The sequence below is a fragment of the Spodoptera frugiperda genome, chromosome 7 (genome assembly GCF_023101765.2).
Source record: "Spodoptera frugiperda isolate SF20-4 chromosome 7, AGI-APGP_CSIRO_Sfru_2.0, whole genome shotgun sequence".
Lineage (NCBI taxonomy): Eukaryota > Metazoa > Arthropoda > Insecta > Lepidoptera > Noctuidae > Spodoptera > Spodoptera frugiperda.
Window position 1 is genome coordinate 4,110,266 of NC_064218.1, and position 16,058 is coordinate 4,126,323.

The 16,058-nt window shown below is 35.3% G+C and overlaps 2 protein-coding genes across 3 annotated transcripts in view; one reads left to right on the forward strand and one right to left on the reverse strand.

The window, feature by feature from the left end:
• LOC118265940 (GPI ethanolamine phosphate transferase 2) lies at positions 1–13,748 on the forward strand. Of its 2 annotated transcripts, XM_050694997.1 has the most exons (13): positions 1–627; positions 746–932; positions 1,065–1,130; positions 3,834–4,043; positions 4,618–4,821; positions 7,468–7,601; positions 7,936–8,129; positions 8,626–8,816; positions 9,391–9,980; positions 10,223–10,335; positions 10,648–11,270; positions 11,671–11,843; positions 12,320–13,748. In XM_050694997.1, the coding sequence occupies exons 1-13, from the start codon at positions 470–472 to the stop codon at positions 12,573–12,575; spliced, it is 3,099 nt and encodes a 1,032-aa protein (XP_050550954.1). In that variant the 5' UTR covers positions 1–469; the 3' UTR covers positions 12,576–13,748. The 2 variants fall into 2 exon arrangements, with proteins under 2 accessions (XP_050550954.1, XP_050550955.1); XM_050694998.1 differs by lacking the exon at positions 1,065–1,130.
• Positions 13,606–16,058, reverse strand: part of LOC118265941 (peptidyl-prolyl cis-trans isomerase FKBP8) — a 14,489-nt gene continuing 12,036 nt past the window's right edge. Inside the window, exons 7-8 of the mRNA XM_050695022.1 lie at positions 15,229–15,342; positions 13,606–14,821 (exon numbers count right to left, since the gene is read on the reverse strand). Coding sequence (XP_050550979.1) covers positions 15,256–15,342 — 87 coding nt within the window. The 3' untranslated portion in view covers positions 13,606–14,821; positions 15,229–15,255. The remainder of the gene's footprint in view (positions 14,822–15,228; positions 15,343–16,058) is intronic.

Consider the following 16,058-nt stretch of genomic DNA (forward strand, 5'->3'; position numbering starts at 1 on the left):
ACAACACTACACCGGTTTAAAGAGTTTGAGAGAGAGGTTAATCTATTTTACAAAACATCTCTAAACTTTTGTTTATTTCTCTTATTGGAAATACACTATTTCCTTCAAATTTCTATCTCCGTACTCGTTGATTATCGTGTATAACATTTTAATATAATTAATAATTTTTAAAAAAGTGAAGTGTTTCAGTGTTATTGATAAAGCGATATTATCGTATCTTTTGTCATCGTAAAATAGTGACGGCTTTTGATAATAGATATACAAGTGGATACACGTCGCTATGTATTGAATGAAATAAACCTTGTCCGCATTGCACAATGTGATTTCCTATATCAAGTATCCAAGTACTAGTACTAAGTATGATATGAAACATTGAAGAAGCGAAAGCGTGTATGTGTTGCGTAAAGTCGAGTGCCGGTAACTCAAGACTAGTGTTAGTGTGATTAGAGCGCGGCTGAGGTCGATCATCATGCTGCCGTGGATACAGCACCGATGGACCGGCCTCTGCCTCCTTGTGGCTGCATTGGCCACCCTAATGCTTTTCCTGTATGGATTCTTCCCATTGAAGTATCATTCAGGAAGGATGTCACATATGGATGATCTACCTAACTTCATAGAAGGCGTCAGGTTAGTTTTAAAAGCACTATATTTGCACTGCACATTCCATACAAAATGTACAAAATAGATAATAAAAATAAAACCAATAAGAATCTCATTGAATACGTTCAAAATTTGAATCTTACAGTATTGATGGCCAGCAAGTTTATAGTTCTGGTGAGAACAGTGTTGTCCTCATGGTGATAGATGGCCTCCGTTACGACTTTGTAACGGAAGAGTACATGCCTTACACCGGACAACTGCTCAAGAACAAATCAGCTTGCATCTATGTATCAGTGGCTGAACCACCTACAGTCACTATGCCTAGGATCAAGGTAAGTCTAACAAGAAAAAAATATTTGAAATTTAAAAAAAGAATTGTCTTCTTCCCATTCACAATACCAAAGAAAAAGATTGTTATTTATGGTAAAAGTTTAATTTTGGAACTTTTGTATTGTTGTGTACAGTCACCTGAGCGTAAGAAGGAAAAGGCACAGTGGAGGCGCACAATAAACTTCTGGCGGGATATATTTGCAAGTGTCACATTTACATAATTATTAAAACTAGTTGTATCTTATTTATTCAGCTTGGCTACGTGGTTATAGAGACAAAGAAAAAACAAAAATTTTACTGAAAAAAGAAATTATAAACTTTACGTAACTATTTTTTTTTTAATTTTTAAAGAAATGATAAATGTTTTTTCTTTGGTCTTGTGTTTGTTTTGCTTTGCATTTCTTGGTTTGTGTGCATGCAATTTAGTGCTTAATCAACTTTTCTTCATGCTCACTGTTACATATCATATAATTGATTTTTCCGTAGTGTATTTAAAAGGAGAGATAATAAGCTGTAAATACATAATATTAAAATAACAATAACTAACACCTATATAAATCAAGTTCCCAAACTCAGAACCCACCTTCAGGGAATTAAAACAATGTGAAAAATCAAATACAAAATAGGTATACTTTGTGCATCTTCTACAGAAAAGGCACACTAAAAATTCACTTGCGCTCCACCAATGGGTCGCCATAGATAAAAACCCTGTTCTAAACAAATGTTAATTATTTCTACATAATAGACGAGAATTACTAAGAAAATCTTTAACTTTTCAATTAAAAATACTTTCCGACTTTCTTCAGCAACAATGTAAAACACATTAGTTTCGGAAGATTACTACCGCATAGTTCCCTGCGTGTTTTGATTGAGCTAGCATGCCTCGCATTCAAGAGCACATAGCGTGAAGATATGCGTTCACTATTATAACAGTAGTTTCATAACTATACTTTAAGTTTGCACTTACATGATTTTATAGCATTTCATTGTATATAATTTAAAATAAGAAAGCTAAAGAAGTATGTAAAAAAATTACGATTGTGGTTGGATTGGCATTAAAGCAATCTGCTTTTTTTTTGGCGCATAAATCATCTAAAGACATCTCCTGCTTCGGGTGAGGCGAGAGGAAGTGACAGACTCTTTCTGACTCATTCCTACTCCTGCTTTTCGAGCTAGAGGTAAACCCGCTAGGTAGTCCGCAACTCCGGATATTTTTGCCCCTTAGGATCAGGACAAGGGTTTCAAATAAAAGTAGAAATAAAATGAAGTTACATTATTTATGAAACTTCATTTATTAGATTAATCAGATGCATCTGAAGTTAAAAGATCTGTTCACATATAAAAATCATGTAGCTATATTTTTAGTAACGGGTTCAAAGAGTTTTAAGAAGTTTAAGACTTGTTTCATTCACAATGTCTGAATAGCCTCTATGTATCAGACAACTTAGAATTAAGAACGTAATTTGTATGCACTATCTGTCACATAAGTTTATCGGACACTTATATGAAGGTGGAAACAGGCACTTAGACAAACAGATACGGGATATTAATTGTCACAAAGGCGCAACACGTAAAGGAGAAAGCCTAATATAGACACACAAATATTGGAGAATTTACACAATTTAGTATACCTTGATATGCTGCGTTTGACCCGCCTCATTGAATTGACCTACGTAATTTGTCGTTATTGCCCAATTAATTACAAGTTACTAGTATTACGTTCGAGCCACAGTTCCTGTGGTTTCGACTCATTGCACCTTGTAAGTACCTACCGGTGCAGTCATGCACATCACCTTAGTAAGAATTTGCATTAATTTGATATCTGTCGCACTTTCCCTTCCTTGTACATCTGTACCCTTAGTAGTAGTTTGCTTTACGTTGAACGAAAACGAAACGAGAGCTCGTTTGGCGCTCTGATTGGCTGGCGCGAATGAACTAACCAATCAGAGCGCGGTCTCGTTGCGATGTCATTAAACGTAGTTAATACAAACTCGTACTAAGGCCCCTGGCGACTACGTTATTTCATGAATGGTACTCTTACGTCTTGCACGTATTTCCGCTATAGATAACTATGCTATGTTATGATTTTATGATAGACTGTTGGCCGTAGCTATTGTTTTCTTTTTAATTAACTTTGATGGGTGTTTGTGGTATGTCCGGTGTTCAGTGTAAAAACGTTTGTTGTGGTTAAAGGGTCAATGCACTCATGATAAAAAGTATTTTTAATAAAATCAATGTTTTGTGGAACTGAAGAAAATAAAATTTGTAAAAATTATTTGTATACCTATGTACCATTTATTTCTATAATTAAAACATACCTATCTGCTAACTATTATTATCGTATCTAATCTGAAAAAATAATTCATAGATACATACCTATTTCTTTTAATAATTAGGAAATTCCATACATAGCTAACCTATATCATTTACCATTGCTTTTAACTTTGAACCTGCTACGCTATTCTGCAATTTTCTATTCGAAACATTCGAAGTGAGCTCGTTCGCTTTCATGCTCGTCATTAGTAGAGATTATTTTCAACCATGGTGGACCACAATCAAGCTGAACTTCAAATGTTTCGAACTGACAATTACGGGATAGCCTAACTGTTTTATGTTTCTTTTATGTCTTTCATGAAACCTACATCTTGGCCAAGATCGATGTTAAATGTTTGTAAACAAACCACAAGAAGATAACTATTCCAAATTTATTCTTATTCTTATTCTTAATTGCCCCAAGTAGCATGTTCTTGTGCTTTTATCTATTTTAGCTATCACACAGGACTATCAATAAATAAATACATAATTCTATCCAAAAGATTTCATTACAAACATTTTACATCAATATTGACCAAGGTGTAATAATAATAATTACCATTTGAATAAATCTGTCTTCTCTCCTCCAGGCCATGATGACAGGCAGTGTCTCCACATTCGCTGATGTAGCACTTAACTTCGGTGCCCCAGCGGTTCGCGGAGACAGTGTGTTGCGCGTCGCTAACGCTAGAGGGCGCCGTACTGTGATGTATGGAGATGATACCTGGCTGAGACTGTTCCCTGGATTGTGGTCAGAGTACGATGGAACTACTTCTTTCTATGTCACTGATTATACAGAGGTAATTATCTGATAATGTTTTCGGAAGGAAATGAAGCGAAACTGCGGTATGAACGTATGCGTCACTTTGTAAAATAACTTTAGAGAAGAGCTCTATTATTAAAATCTGTGCCCCGCTCTAAACACTGTATTACTATCTATTAAGAATTTGGTAACCTAGGTAAACTTTGCATCTCAGATTCCAAGAAACTATTGAGAATCATTGAAAAGCCGAAAATTACAAAATATTACCTTGCCCTACTCTAAAATCGGACGACAAGTCTAATCGACAGTTCATTTGCGAGCGACCACTCGACCACCGATGCAGTTAAGAGTGCAGATAAGTTTTTTTTATGGTATAAGTCGGTAAACGAACAGACACCTGATGTTAAGCAATCACCGCCGCCCATGGACACGCAAAACACCAGAGGCATTATTTAAGGGTTGTTGGGGAATTGGGGAAGAGATTGGGAAGGGGTAATTGCCCGGTAAACTCACACTATTCGCCTATTCGTGCCGAAGCAGGGTTCTCCCTCACTTATAATAAAAAAACCTATTATGAATAATGCATAACACAAACTTTTTTGTTTTTTCAGGTGGACAATAACGTCACAAGACATCTAGACAAAGTGCTAACACCAAATGAGAAAAAGAAGCCTACATTCGACTTTCTAGTGCTTCATTACTTAGGTCTAGATCATATAGGACATTTAGAGGGCGCTAGGAGCCCTAAGATCAAACCGAAACTGCGAGAAATGGATGAAATTGTCAAGAAGATATTTTCTGCCATGCAAACGTGGGTAAGTGGAGGCTCGTATTATACGCTTAAAATTATCGGCGTAGTTTGCAATTTGATGATGATGGTGATTAAAGGGTAACGATAAGCATCTACAAAGAAAGAAAATATTTAAAGACAAATAATTTAGGGGCAACTACCCAATTGCTAGCACTGCACCAAATTATCAGCACTCTGAATAAATCGACCAATTCTAAGGTTTTCACTTACTAATTTGGGTTTCCACACTTATAAATAAATAAATGTATGTTTTTGGAATCCTGCTATTGGGAAAATCATACTTTGAGACCTCAAATTGATGGAAATTATGTAAACAAACATTTGTGTCTTGCAGTTTCTTCTGTTTTTGCCTATTTCTTGTGATCGCCGTTAAGGTCACGTGTTTACATTTTATGATATATCGTATCTTTTACAAATTTAATATTGAAACTACTGATTTCTCTGATATTTGAGATAATTTTTGATGATAATCTGAAGAGTAGAATTTGAGGTTTTGGTGATTAATTGGTAAAATAGGTAGTGCTGATAAATGGATCGAATATTTTGTAAATTCTAAATTATCAGCACTGGTGATGATAAATGGAAAAAAGTACATAAATACTAATTTCATATTTTTTAATGTAAATTATGTTTATTTTATGCAAAGAATTGATTTTGCTTTGTAAAACTAGTTTATACCATCAAAATCCAAATGTTAGCATGGTGCTGATAATTGGATCAGAAGCATGCTGATAAATTGGTTTCCCTAGAATATCATCATCTCTTCTTATTTCTTTCTATTTATTTTTCTCTTCTTATTTTTTGTTTTATTACCAGTATTATTAGCAGAGATTTTGTAGATGGTATGCAAGCTACGACAACTTTAGAGATTATTTTAGTAGTGCGTAATTACTATGTCTTGATAATCAACAATATTTACTAACACCAGTCAGATTACAGGACATTTTGATTACTGAAAAAACATCTGAACGAAAAGGTGTTAAAAAAAAGAGATTGACTGGGCCATCGTACGTAGGTAATCATGCAATAGACCATCGTAATTCATTGTCATGAAATAGACTAAACAATTTAATACGAGAAATGTCAACAAAAGTAGGTATACTTGTGTTTTCATGCGATGGCCAAGTCAATCTATTTTATTTAAAACGTAAAATTAATGTAATATTGATATGATAACAATTTACATTATAACTTAAGACAGAAGGTCTCTTAAGTAGGAACTAAATAAAATAACCGACTTGGTATTACTTACATGGATCTCACATATTTTTACGGTACATAATAAACTGATGAGGTGCGCGACTTGGATTTTTTTACAGAATGTTTTTGATGGTATCTCACTTCTTTTTGTAGATTCAATTATTTCATTAAACAATAAAATGTAACTGCATCAATAACTTTGTAATCTCATACATTTATATGGGTTTACAAAGTTATTGGTGTGATGAAATTGTAACTGTATCAATAACTTTGTAACCCCATACATTTTTATAGGATTACAAAGTTATTGATGCAGTTGATGTATCTAAAAAACTGGACTGAATTTACAAAATATTTGATTTTTCCCCTGATATAGGTACTAAATACTAATTTTATTCAAAAATTTTAAGCTTCTATGTCTGTTAAAAGTGCTTACTTTTGATTTTTGATTTGAGTCAGTGACAAAATTTCGAAACTTTAACATGTTATAATTCTTAAAGTAATGGTTAAAATTTAATGAAAATTCAAATATACCATGTTTGTATAATGCCTGCTTAGTATTTGAAAATTCAGGCTTCTTGTTTAATCCACAATGAAGTTATAGGCGGTCGAAATTGGCCTGAATGGCTTCGAGAAAAGGATGGTACGGCCGAGACGCTTTTTTTTGTTCGACTTATACAGATAAAAGTATTATTAGATTATAAGTAATTATTTTGTTACCTACTTACTAACTATGTAAAAAATAAATTAAAACAGGTTTTAATAATGTAACTAATTTTTTTTAATGCAATTCCTAACAGTGATAGTGAGGTGCTGATAATTGGGTTGCTCTATGCTAGTAATTGGTGGAGATGGTGCCAGTAAATGGTGACAGACCCATTTTTTATTCTTACTTGTTTAAATAATCTTGGATAGAAGTCAATCATGTTTTTCTTTTATTATTGTCTTCCTTATTAAATATTATAACTATAAAATTTACCTTAACGGGTGAAAGCCTTTTTTTCACAATAATAAATTGACTTAAATTAGGACTAACTCTTAAAGTGCTGATAATTGGGTAGTTTACCCTATCTTTAAAAAAAATGTTAATATTCTTAATCGATGCTTTTTTTAAGGGGTGAAAATCATCCAATGACTTCTCCCGCCCTCGGCGAGGCGAGAGGGAGTGTCAGACTGGCTGACACTAAAAACCACCCCGTTCCTACTCCTGTTTGTTTGTCAAACTCGAGGCCCGGTAACCCGCTAGGTAGTCCGCGGCTCCACTTTATTGGTGCTTGCAATTTGTTTACATTGGGTGATTTATTTGGGAACTCCTTTTAAGCAAGGTGTGTCCGTATTAGGAGACCCCGCTTTTCCATAGCAAGTTTTTACAAAATTTTAATTTTCATAGCTTTTTTGATACCTATTTTTTTGGTTTTCTAATTGTAATGTGTATTTAATCTGTTTCCAGGACCGTAACGGCGTGCTGATAGTTTGCGGCGACCACGGCATGCGCGACGCGGGCGGCCACGGCGGCGCCACGCCCAGCGAGGTGCTCGTCCCGCTCGTACTGGCCAGGAGCTCAGACTTCGAGTGCCCGCATCCGTACGTATATAATTATATTGTTGGTATTTAGTTTTGACTGTATACTTAGTGCTTGTATGTGAGAGCCTATGTCTCTGAGGGCTAACTTATCTGTAAGTTAAGATTAGTTAACGGTTTTAGCTTCTTGCAGTTTTGTTATGAAATGAGATTGCATAAAAAAACTGTTTTCTTTGTCTTGATTGTACTGAGAATTTGTACATTGCAATATTATATTAAAACCACGAATTTTACACAGTGATTCGATTTTTATTGATGTTATTGTCAACAGTCAACACTAACATGTGTTAGCTAATTGAAAAGAATAAAGCAATATCTTCACACATACCCTCCACAGCCTAGGTCCAGGGCCAACAGTAGCACAAGTGGACGTAGCCCCATCAGTAGCGTGGCTCCTGGGTGCTCCGCCCCCCGGGGACAGCGGAGGCCGTCTGCTCCCCGCACTACTCCCACAGGACCCGCGACAGCATCTATACTTACTGCACGTACTCAGCAGCCACGCTGTGAAGCAAGATATACCTACTAACACTGGTATGTTTGAAAAATGTAGCTTTAAAGCGCTTTTGGAGTTGTAGATGGCGCTGGTGTAGTATTAAGTCTTGTGTGTTTAAATGCAGTAGCTGTGAAAGGTCGAAATTTTCTGTTGGAAAAGAGATATTGGCTCCCATTAGTTCCTCTTGTTAGCCTTCAAAGACCCGGGTTGTATTCACTTATTTAGACGCGATGACATTAAAAAACCCGTCCTTTTGTACAGAGAAATGAAATGAATTTGTTTTTTGTAAATAGGCTTCGAAAAGCACTATTACGCTCCAAAATATTATAAAAAAAAAAAAATTCGATGAAGTCGGTATTTCCTAACGGACTACTCTGAGAAGAAATGCCGAAACTAACTCAGGGTCAATTTGTGGAATCCTGAATAACTGATGTCATTATTCTCGAACCCATATTTTACTGTAATTCTGCCAATCGTTTCTTAATCACACAAACTCGCAAGACTAATCACCATATCTAACTCTTTAATCCCCAGAGTTCTACAAACAGTTCCAACGAGCTGAACAGCAGTTTGCCCACTACCTCGCGACGGGCCAACAGAGTGCCGCCAAGATAGCCAAGGAGTTCTACGAAGAATCACTAGCTAAGATGTCCGAGTATCTCACTCAAACTAAGACTGAGTTTGATTTGTTCGCCATTGGAGTCGCTATTGTTTTGTTGTATGCGGTGAGTTGTATTTGTTTGTTTGATTTAAATAGAACAAAGCGCTGTATTGAGTTTTCAGAATTTACATAGAAAATTGTTATTACGTAACTTGGTACTTATTTCCAATGAAGGCTAAAGATTTTCTGCTCACTAGATGGTGTTTGCGTAGTGTTAGGTTTTGGTCTAATAAAGAATTTCACATTGTATTTATACTATATAATAGTTGTGTAGTGCCGTAAGCACAAAGTCGTGGCTGGTTCCGTTATAGGATTTGTGGGGTCAAGCAAAGCATTATGTCCTGTTACATGGCACTTATAACACAAATAGTGAAAAGTAGTTGTACATTGTTTGGCATTACGTACTATACTTAAAATTAATTACGCGGCATTACGCAAAAATGTGCACCTCTGCCTATCCCTTCGGGGATTAAAGGTAAAAGGCCGGCCTTATCTAGCTATTTGAAATATTGACGTGTAAAAGTGTTATTTTATAACCTATTTACAGAAATAAATATCATTTATCATTTATTTATTAAAGGTGATCTAGATATCCACCTTAAAATACAGTATCACAAACATTATTATTATTATTTCAGATCGCAATATCACTCCTCCTAGTCACCCTATACTCGCTCCAACCAGACACGAGACGCAAAACGAGCATCACAAGCCGCTCCCACCAGCGCTCCAACATCGGCTCCATGATCGCTTTCCTCGTCATCTTCTGCATATGCAGCGCAATCCTCATCACATCCTGCTTTATAACCGAAACCAAAAGCCAACTATGCAATTTCGAGTCCTTCTGGATACTCGGACTCTTCGCAGCATCCTCAATGTTTACCATCACTTATTTCCTAATTAAAACTGGTATTGAAAGGATAAAAGACCTTTCCTTACTCAATGAATTAAATGCCATAGATATGTTACTGATAGGAGCCACTTTGTTCCACTGCTGGTCGTTCTTTGGCACCAGTTTCATTGAAGAAGAGCATATGACCTGGTATTTCTTTTGGAACACTTTAATGTTCTTTGTGTTGGTGAGGACTGTTGTTATATTGCTCATGTATTTGAGTAAGAAGTTGACTGGAGCGACTGAGGTGCAAGAAAAGCCGGAGTTGCAACAGCGGATGAGCGCTGTCGGTGTTGGGATACTGCCTAAATGGGTGCTGTTGATTGCTTTGCATAGGTATGTTGATTTGGTCATTTTTTTTTCTTGACTTATTAATAATTGTTTTGTTAAAGTTACTCTTTGGTATGAGGAGACTATGCAACGTTGTTCACTATAAAAGTAAGAACAATAATGTGGGCTTATGGTCACTCTACAAGTAAGGAGAAATGATGGGCTTATTGTGAAAAATGTATCTTCTTTAATAATTTAAGCAACTACAATATTCTAGTACCTACAAAAAGTTATGTTTCTATTTCCAGATACTTAAGGACAATGAACCAGACTGGAGACAGGTGGTTGTTCCTACCTGACACTGCAGACTGGCTGAATGCACCTGAGAACGTATTCTATCTGCAAGCTCATCTTGTCGTAGGTGAGTATTTCAAATGGGGAATATATTTTGCAAAATACGCGGAATTAAGTTGGTTGTTAAGATAATAAACGTTAGTTTATTTGGAAGAACTTCATTAACATTAAAAAATGTTAGTTTAACTGTAAGAACTTTATTAAAAACGAACGCATTTCTATTTGGATAATAAAAAAAAATATTCCTTTAATTTTAATTATAAAGAATAAAATGAAGTGTGAGTGAAGTAAAAGTACAAGATGCGCGTGAAGCGTGAAATGTTGATATACAGAATCTGTACCGAATTATCAGCTGACTTATTCTTTTTCTCATTTCCAGGCACAATCGGAACACTAGTAATATGCCTACGGAACCTTCGTTTCCTGAACAACGTGAAACACATCCAATCAATGTTAACAATCGCGGCAGTGGTCTGCGTGCTATGCTACAGGATCGCTTCCAACACCTTGGAAACTCCCATCGACGATATAAAGACTTGGGACCCGGTCAAAATCGTAGACGTCTTCTGGGCAATACTCATAGCACAGTTCCTACTAGAAATAGTATCCTACATAGGCATCCTAAAGTCCTGTGGCTTACAACCAACAAGAAACAACCAAAGCGCTAATAAATTTGAGTACAGCAAGCCCAAAGCGAAGTCTGAAGATTATTTCTACGATAACTTAATGGAAGAACCGTGGAATGTTGAAGAAGTGAAGTTAAACTTAGTTCGAGGACTTTCTCACTTAATGTTGAATGACTTGATGTTAATAGTGTGTTTGTTGATGCGTCCCCACAACGTGGTGATGGTGCCCAGTGTATTCGTGACGTGTGTGCTCACCTCGCAGTGCATGGACCACAAACTGTTGGACTCCAAGTCCGGGAAAAAGACTGAAGTGGCCGATATACTTAGTCGGACGCTTGTACACATGTGGATTGGTATACTGTTCTTCTTTTATCAGGTAAGCTCTTTGTTTTACTCTTTCATAATTTCTATAAAAACTCGATATTGTAGTTAAAGCACACAATCAGTATATATTAACAACATTTACCAATATTTCTATGGTTATTTATTATCAATTTTATTTCCCGAAGAAACTATTGTAAAAGATGGGAATAATCTAACCTAGGCAGATTATTCCCATCTTTCCCCGCATGTCCGTCCCTTAATAAGGAAGTAATATAACAGAGAATTTTAGATAAATCGAAAAATTCTTTCTATAATTTTAACATCTCAAATTAATCTAATGAACTAGCGAATCCTCATCAGAGATATTGATCTCACTCAAATTTAGTAAGATTTGTACATAAATACTCAACCTTTAAAACCTAAGCCCACTAAAATTTTCTTAATTTCCCCAGGGTAACTCAAACAGCTTATCCTCAGTAGACCTCGGTTCAGGCTACGTGGGGCTCCGTGAGTACTGCCCGGTGAGAGTGGCGCTCCGCATGGGCCTCCACGCGTACGCCGGCCCTGCTATAGCGGGCGCCGCGCTATTCGCCACCATCGCTCGACATTCTGAAACTTGGGACACGTGAGTTGGACATCATTGTTATACTTAGAGATAGAGATCCCATAAAATTATAAAGTGAATTATAGAAACGCAGAGACAAATAGCAGCGTCCTTTAAATTTTCAATAACCAAACTTATCGGTTTTCATTTTCTATTATTTTCAAGCAAAGTCAATGCATTTATTTCAATTAATTCTTAATAAGGCACTTTTGAAACGTCGTTGTCCATCAGTCTGTCTGTCGGTGAAGCTAGATGCTTGTTCCAAAGTGTAGCTTTGAATGGAGAATAAAGGTAAGCATCCACCTGTGGTCGCCTACCTTAACGAGCAAGAAACTCAATGAACTCTAAAAACTTAAACATAACGGTGCATCCACATATGTGAATGTGGCGCTAATGCGAGTTTGCACGCTTTCGTAAGCTACAGATTTGTCAGATGTGGACCTACCATAATTATCCGTACCTAAAAAATATTATATTCACCTATTCCTTCTCCCCAGGTACTTACAAGCAATATGGCGTTCAACAAACATCCTGGCGGCCCATCGAGTGTATTGTGTAGTAGTGTACTGTGTAATCGCGACCATCTTCCGAGACCATCTGTTCGTATGGAGCGTGTTCTCTCCCAAGCTATTATATGACTTCGTAGCGACCATATTCTCCTTACAAGCCCTCGCTACGATAGCACAGCTACAATTCCTAGCACATACCACTAACTACCTCGCTAGGATGTTCACGTATAAGTCAAGACTGTGATATAACTAGTGTCTAGTGCGTACCAAATGTATTCTATGTTGTGGATTTAGAGCTCAATTTACAATGGATGTATTAAAGTGTTTGTAATGAGTTGAAGCGTTTTGTTAATGGGTTGATTTACTCCAATGTATGCTTCTTTAATTGATTTTGAACTTTATTGTTTTCAATGTATTGGCGAAAATGTATTACATGTTTGGATGTTGAAGAAGGTTGACCTACTAGCATAAGCCCATAGCATAATGAACTTTATTTTAATTGTGTAAAGTACAAAATAAGTAAAAGCTTATTAGCTACAGAATTTATTTGTTTAATTTGCATGTTACTCAATTTGACATAAAGTTCATTTTCCTATGTACAATTTTGATGCAAACTCACTTTGATTACATTCTGCCGTGTAGATAGAGCATAAAATGAGTTGATAGACTTTTACAAGTGTTGTTAAATATTGCCATTATTATGTTACTATAGTGTTGTGATTATAAAGTGTAGCAAGTTAGCAATGTCCCTAAAAAAACATTATACAGGTGCTACTGAATTCGTACGCAGTAAATGTAGTTAAAGAATGCCACAGGTTCGAATCATGTCAGGCCTTTCATTATAATTATCTGCCCAATCCAATGGGAAACAGGCGTGAAGATGTGTATGTTTTTACGCAATTAGCTTCCCCTCGGCCGATCTGTAAGTCATTGGAGCCTTATGTTCATAATTGGACATCTTGTGACTCGTATACTGATGGTACGAATTCAATAGTACCCTGGTATATTTGACAATGAGACGATTTGTCGGTATGTATGTTATTATGTGAAGTACAGACAGAAGGCAGACTATTGTGTACTTATATTGTGTTAGTATATTTAATTGTAGATAATATTCTAAATTAGCTATATGAGTGTGACATATATGTGGTATTATATTTTTATTGTATTAAAATTACTAAAGTTAACAACTAAAGACATTCCTTGAACGAACATGTAATTTTTATTGTTGTTTACTATATTTTTAATGTAAAAGGAGCAAAGAATAAAACAAATTATTATCTTAACAATTTTTATTAGTGTAAGTGTATACTGGAAACACATTTTTTTTAAGATTTTTATTATTGACAATATTCTATAGGCGTCACAGCGACCCCTCACCAAACCGATGTCCTAAATAAATCTAATTTTACATTAATTTGTGTGCATTTTTATTGAACCGATTGAATCAACTAAACATTTCGAAGTATACGTATTTGTCATTTACGAAAATAGTTACGGATATTCTGCAGTTTCACCACCTATAAGCGATATCAATGAGATAAACGTTCAAACTATAATTTATCTAAGGAATAGCTACCAGGGTCTAATATTGTAGTGAAACAGCGATAAAATGCGAGTGAAAAGCACCCTTACAACGGGAGGACCTCACCTCCCAAACGTTTCCATAAAAAATATATTCTGCTAAATAAACATGCTGGAATGCTTCATTATTTACCCAAATTACTTCCATCTTTACTTCAAAATATATTTAGACTCGAAAAATATGTCATAAGTTATACTTTCATTATTATTTAAAAAATATATCTTGCTGAATGTGACTTGGAACACTATGATATCATAACTACATATTATACATTTTGGCACTAACTATAAACACAGAATTTACACACATATGTATATAATATACATAGGAATTTAGTCATAAATGCACATAGCGGCGAACTGTAGACAGCCAATGATTAAAATATATTCAATTAGGTACCTAAAACTACACCTATCCCCATATACATTACAGTAGGTACTTCCAGTATTGTCTATTACAAATTATTGTAAACCCATAGTCATTAAGTAATTTAAAATAAAATAAAAACACGAAAATATTGTCTACACAATACCTTAGGAAATAAGATCAACAAATTCAACTAGGTATTACAGTATAAACGTTCAATTTGTTCTACTAAATACTGTCTGATGACCACATAATTGGAAGCGTGGAACCTGTCATAAGTTTCGACGAAAAATAATTCGCAACTTTGTATAAATATAAAAAAATAATGTGATTACACGTGGCCAACATTAGAGACTTGTTATTTAAATATTTACAGGAGTTATGTAACAATAACTATACATATTCTCTCGTTATCAGTTCGCAGGGTAGAGATGATAGCTCGAAGGCTTTATGGTTGCTGTATCAGCGAAGATATGACGTGGCCTTAAGTATATGTGCACCAACCCCCCCTCCAATTACACCATTGGATTCTGCATTACCTGGACAAAAAGAATATATTGAAATTTTATTAATATTATAAATGCGAAATTTTGTATGTTTGTTTGTTACTCCATCACGTCAAAGAGGCTGAAGGGATGGGGATGAAATTTGGAACAAGGTTGGATTGTTATGGAATGAACATAATCTAACAAGCCATTATTTCCCACAGGAACGCGGGCGAAGCAGCTGGCACATGCTTGTATTCTACCTCCTTGATTGAACAGGAGTCTATCGATATCAGACAAAAGTGCGCAGTGCGTCTAATCACAATCGTTCGTATACAATTTTAAGACTAAATAACATAACCAGTATTTTTTTATTTTGACAATCATATCAATAATGAGTATTAATCAACTTTATATCACATTAGCCAAGTAAAATATTTATCTTATGTAAGAAAACTTACTTGTGGTCTATAGTTATGTTCGAGGCGTCAATGCGCTTGTATCTTGTATCGGTAGACGAGCACACTCGCCACGCCCATCAGGAAGCTCAACAGAATAGAACCCCATACAAACATCTGAAAACAGAATTAACCATTTTATAGTATAATTTCAAAATCAATTTAGGAATTTTTATTCACACTTAACTAAGCACAGCTACGCTTTAAGCGTTATAAGTCAAGAATCTGGGTACTTAGTACCTACCAAATACCCTATCATCTCATCATCAACATCATCATATCACCCACAAGACGTCCACTGTCTACTGCTAAACATAGGCCTCATAGATTATCTATCTCATCAAAATTGATTCAGCAGTTCAGACAAAATGTTACAAAGCACCTCACTTCTGCATTTACTATGGATTAAAGAGTTATTTAACCAACTAGTTATGTATTAAATTTAAAATTCCAATACATTATAATATGTGTATAATACTTAGGTACTTCATTTTCATAAACGATTAAATCATTTGCCCTTAGCATACATTATAATTATTAATATTTCCATATGAATGCGAAAGAAACCACAACCACACAACCATTCGATTTTTATTACAATGTTAGAAAGATATGTATTATAATGAGTAATTGAGTACATACCTACTAGTCTTGTGACTAATGTGTAAAGAGTAAAATATTTTAAATATATGTCTTAGTCAAAGTTGTTTATTTATTTATTAATTATGTGCGTGTACACTACTCATGATTATGATTCCCAGCATGGCTTGAAACTAGTCGAGCCATTCTAGAAAACCTTACGGGAAGTCTTATATTATTCAAAAGTATAATAC

Excerpts from the sequence above, each read along its gene's own strand:
- LOC118265940 (XM_050694997.1), top strand. The coding sequence starts at position 470 with ATGCTGCCGTGGATACAGCACCGATGGACCGGCCTCTGCCTCCTTGTG. Across the intron at positions 7,602-7,935 it reads GACTTCGAGTGCCCGCATCC|CCTAGGTCCAGGGCCAACAG; the intron begins GTACGTATATAA and ends TACCCTCCACAG. Across the intron at positions 8,130-8,625 it reads AGATATACCTACTAACACTG|AGTTCTACAAACAGTTCCAA; the intron begins GTATGTTTGAAA and ends TTTAATCCCCAG.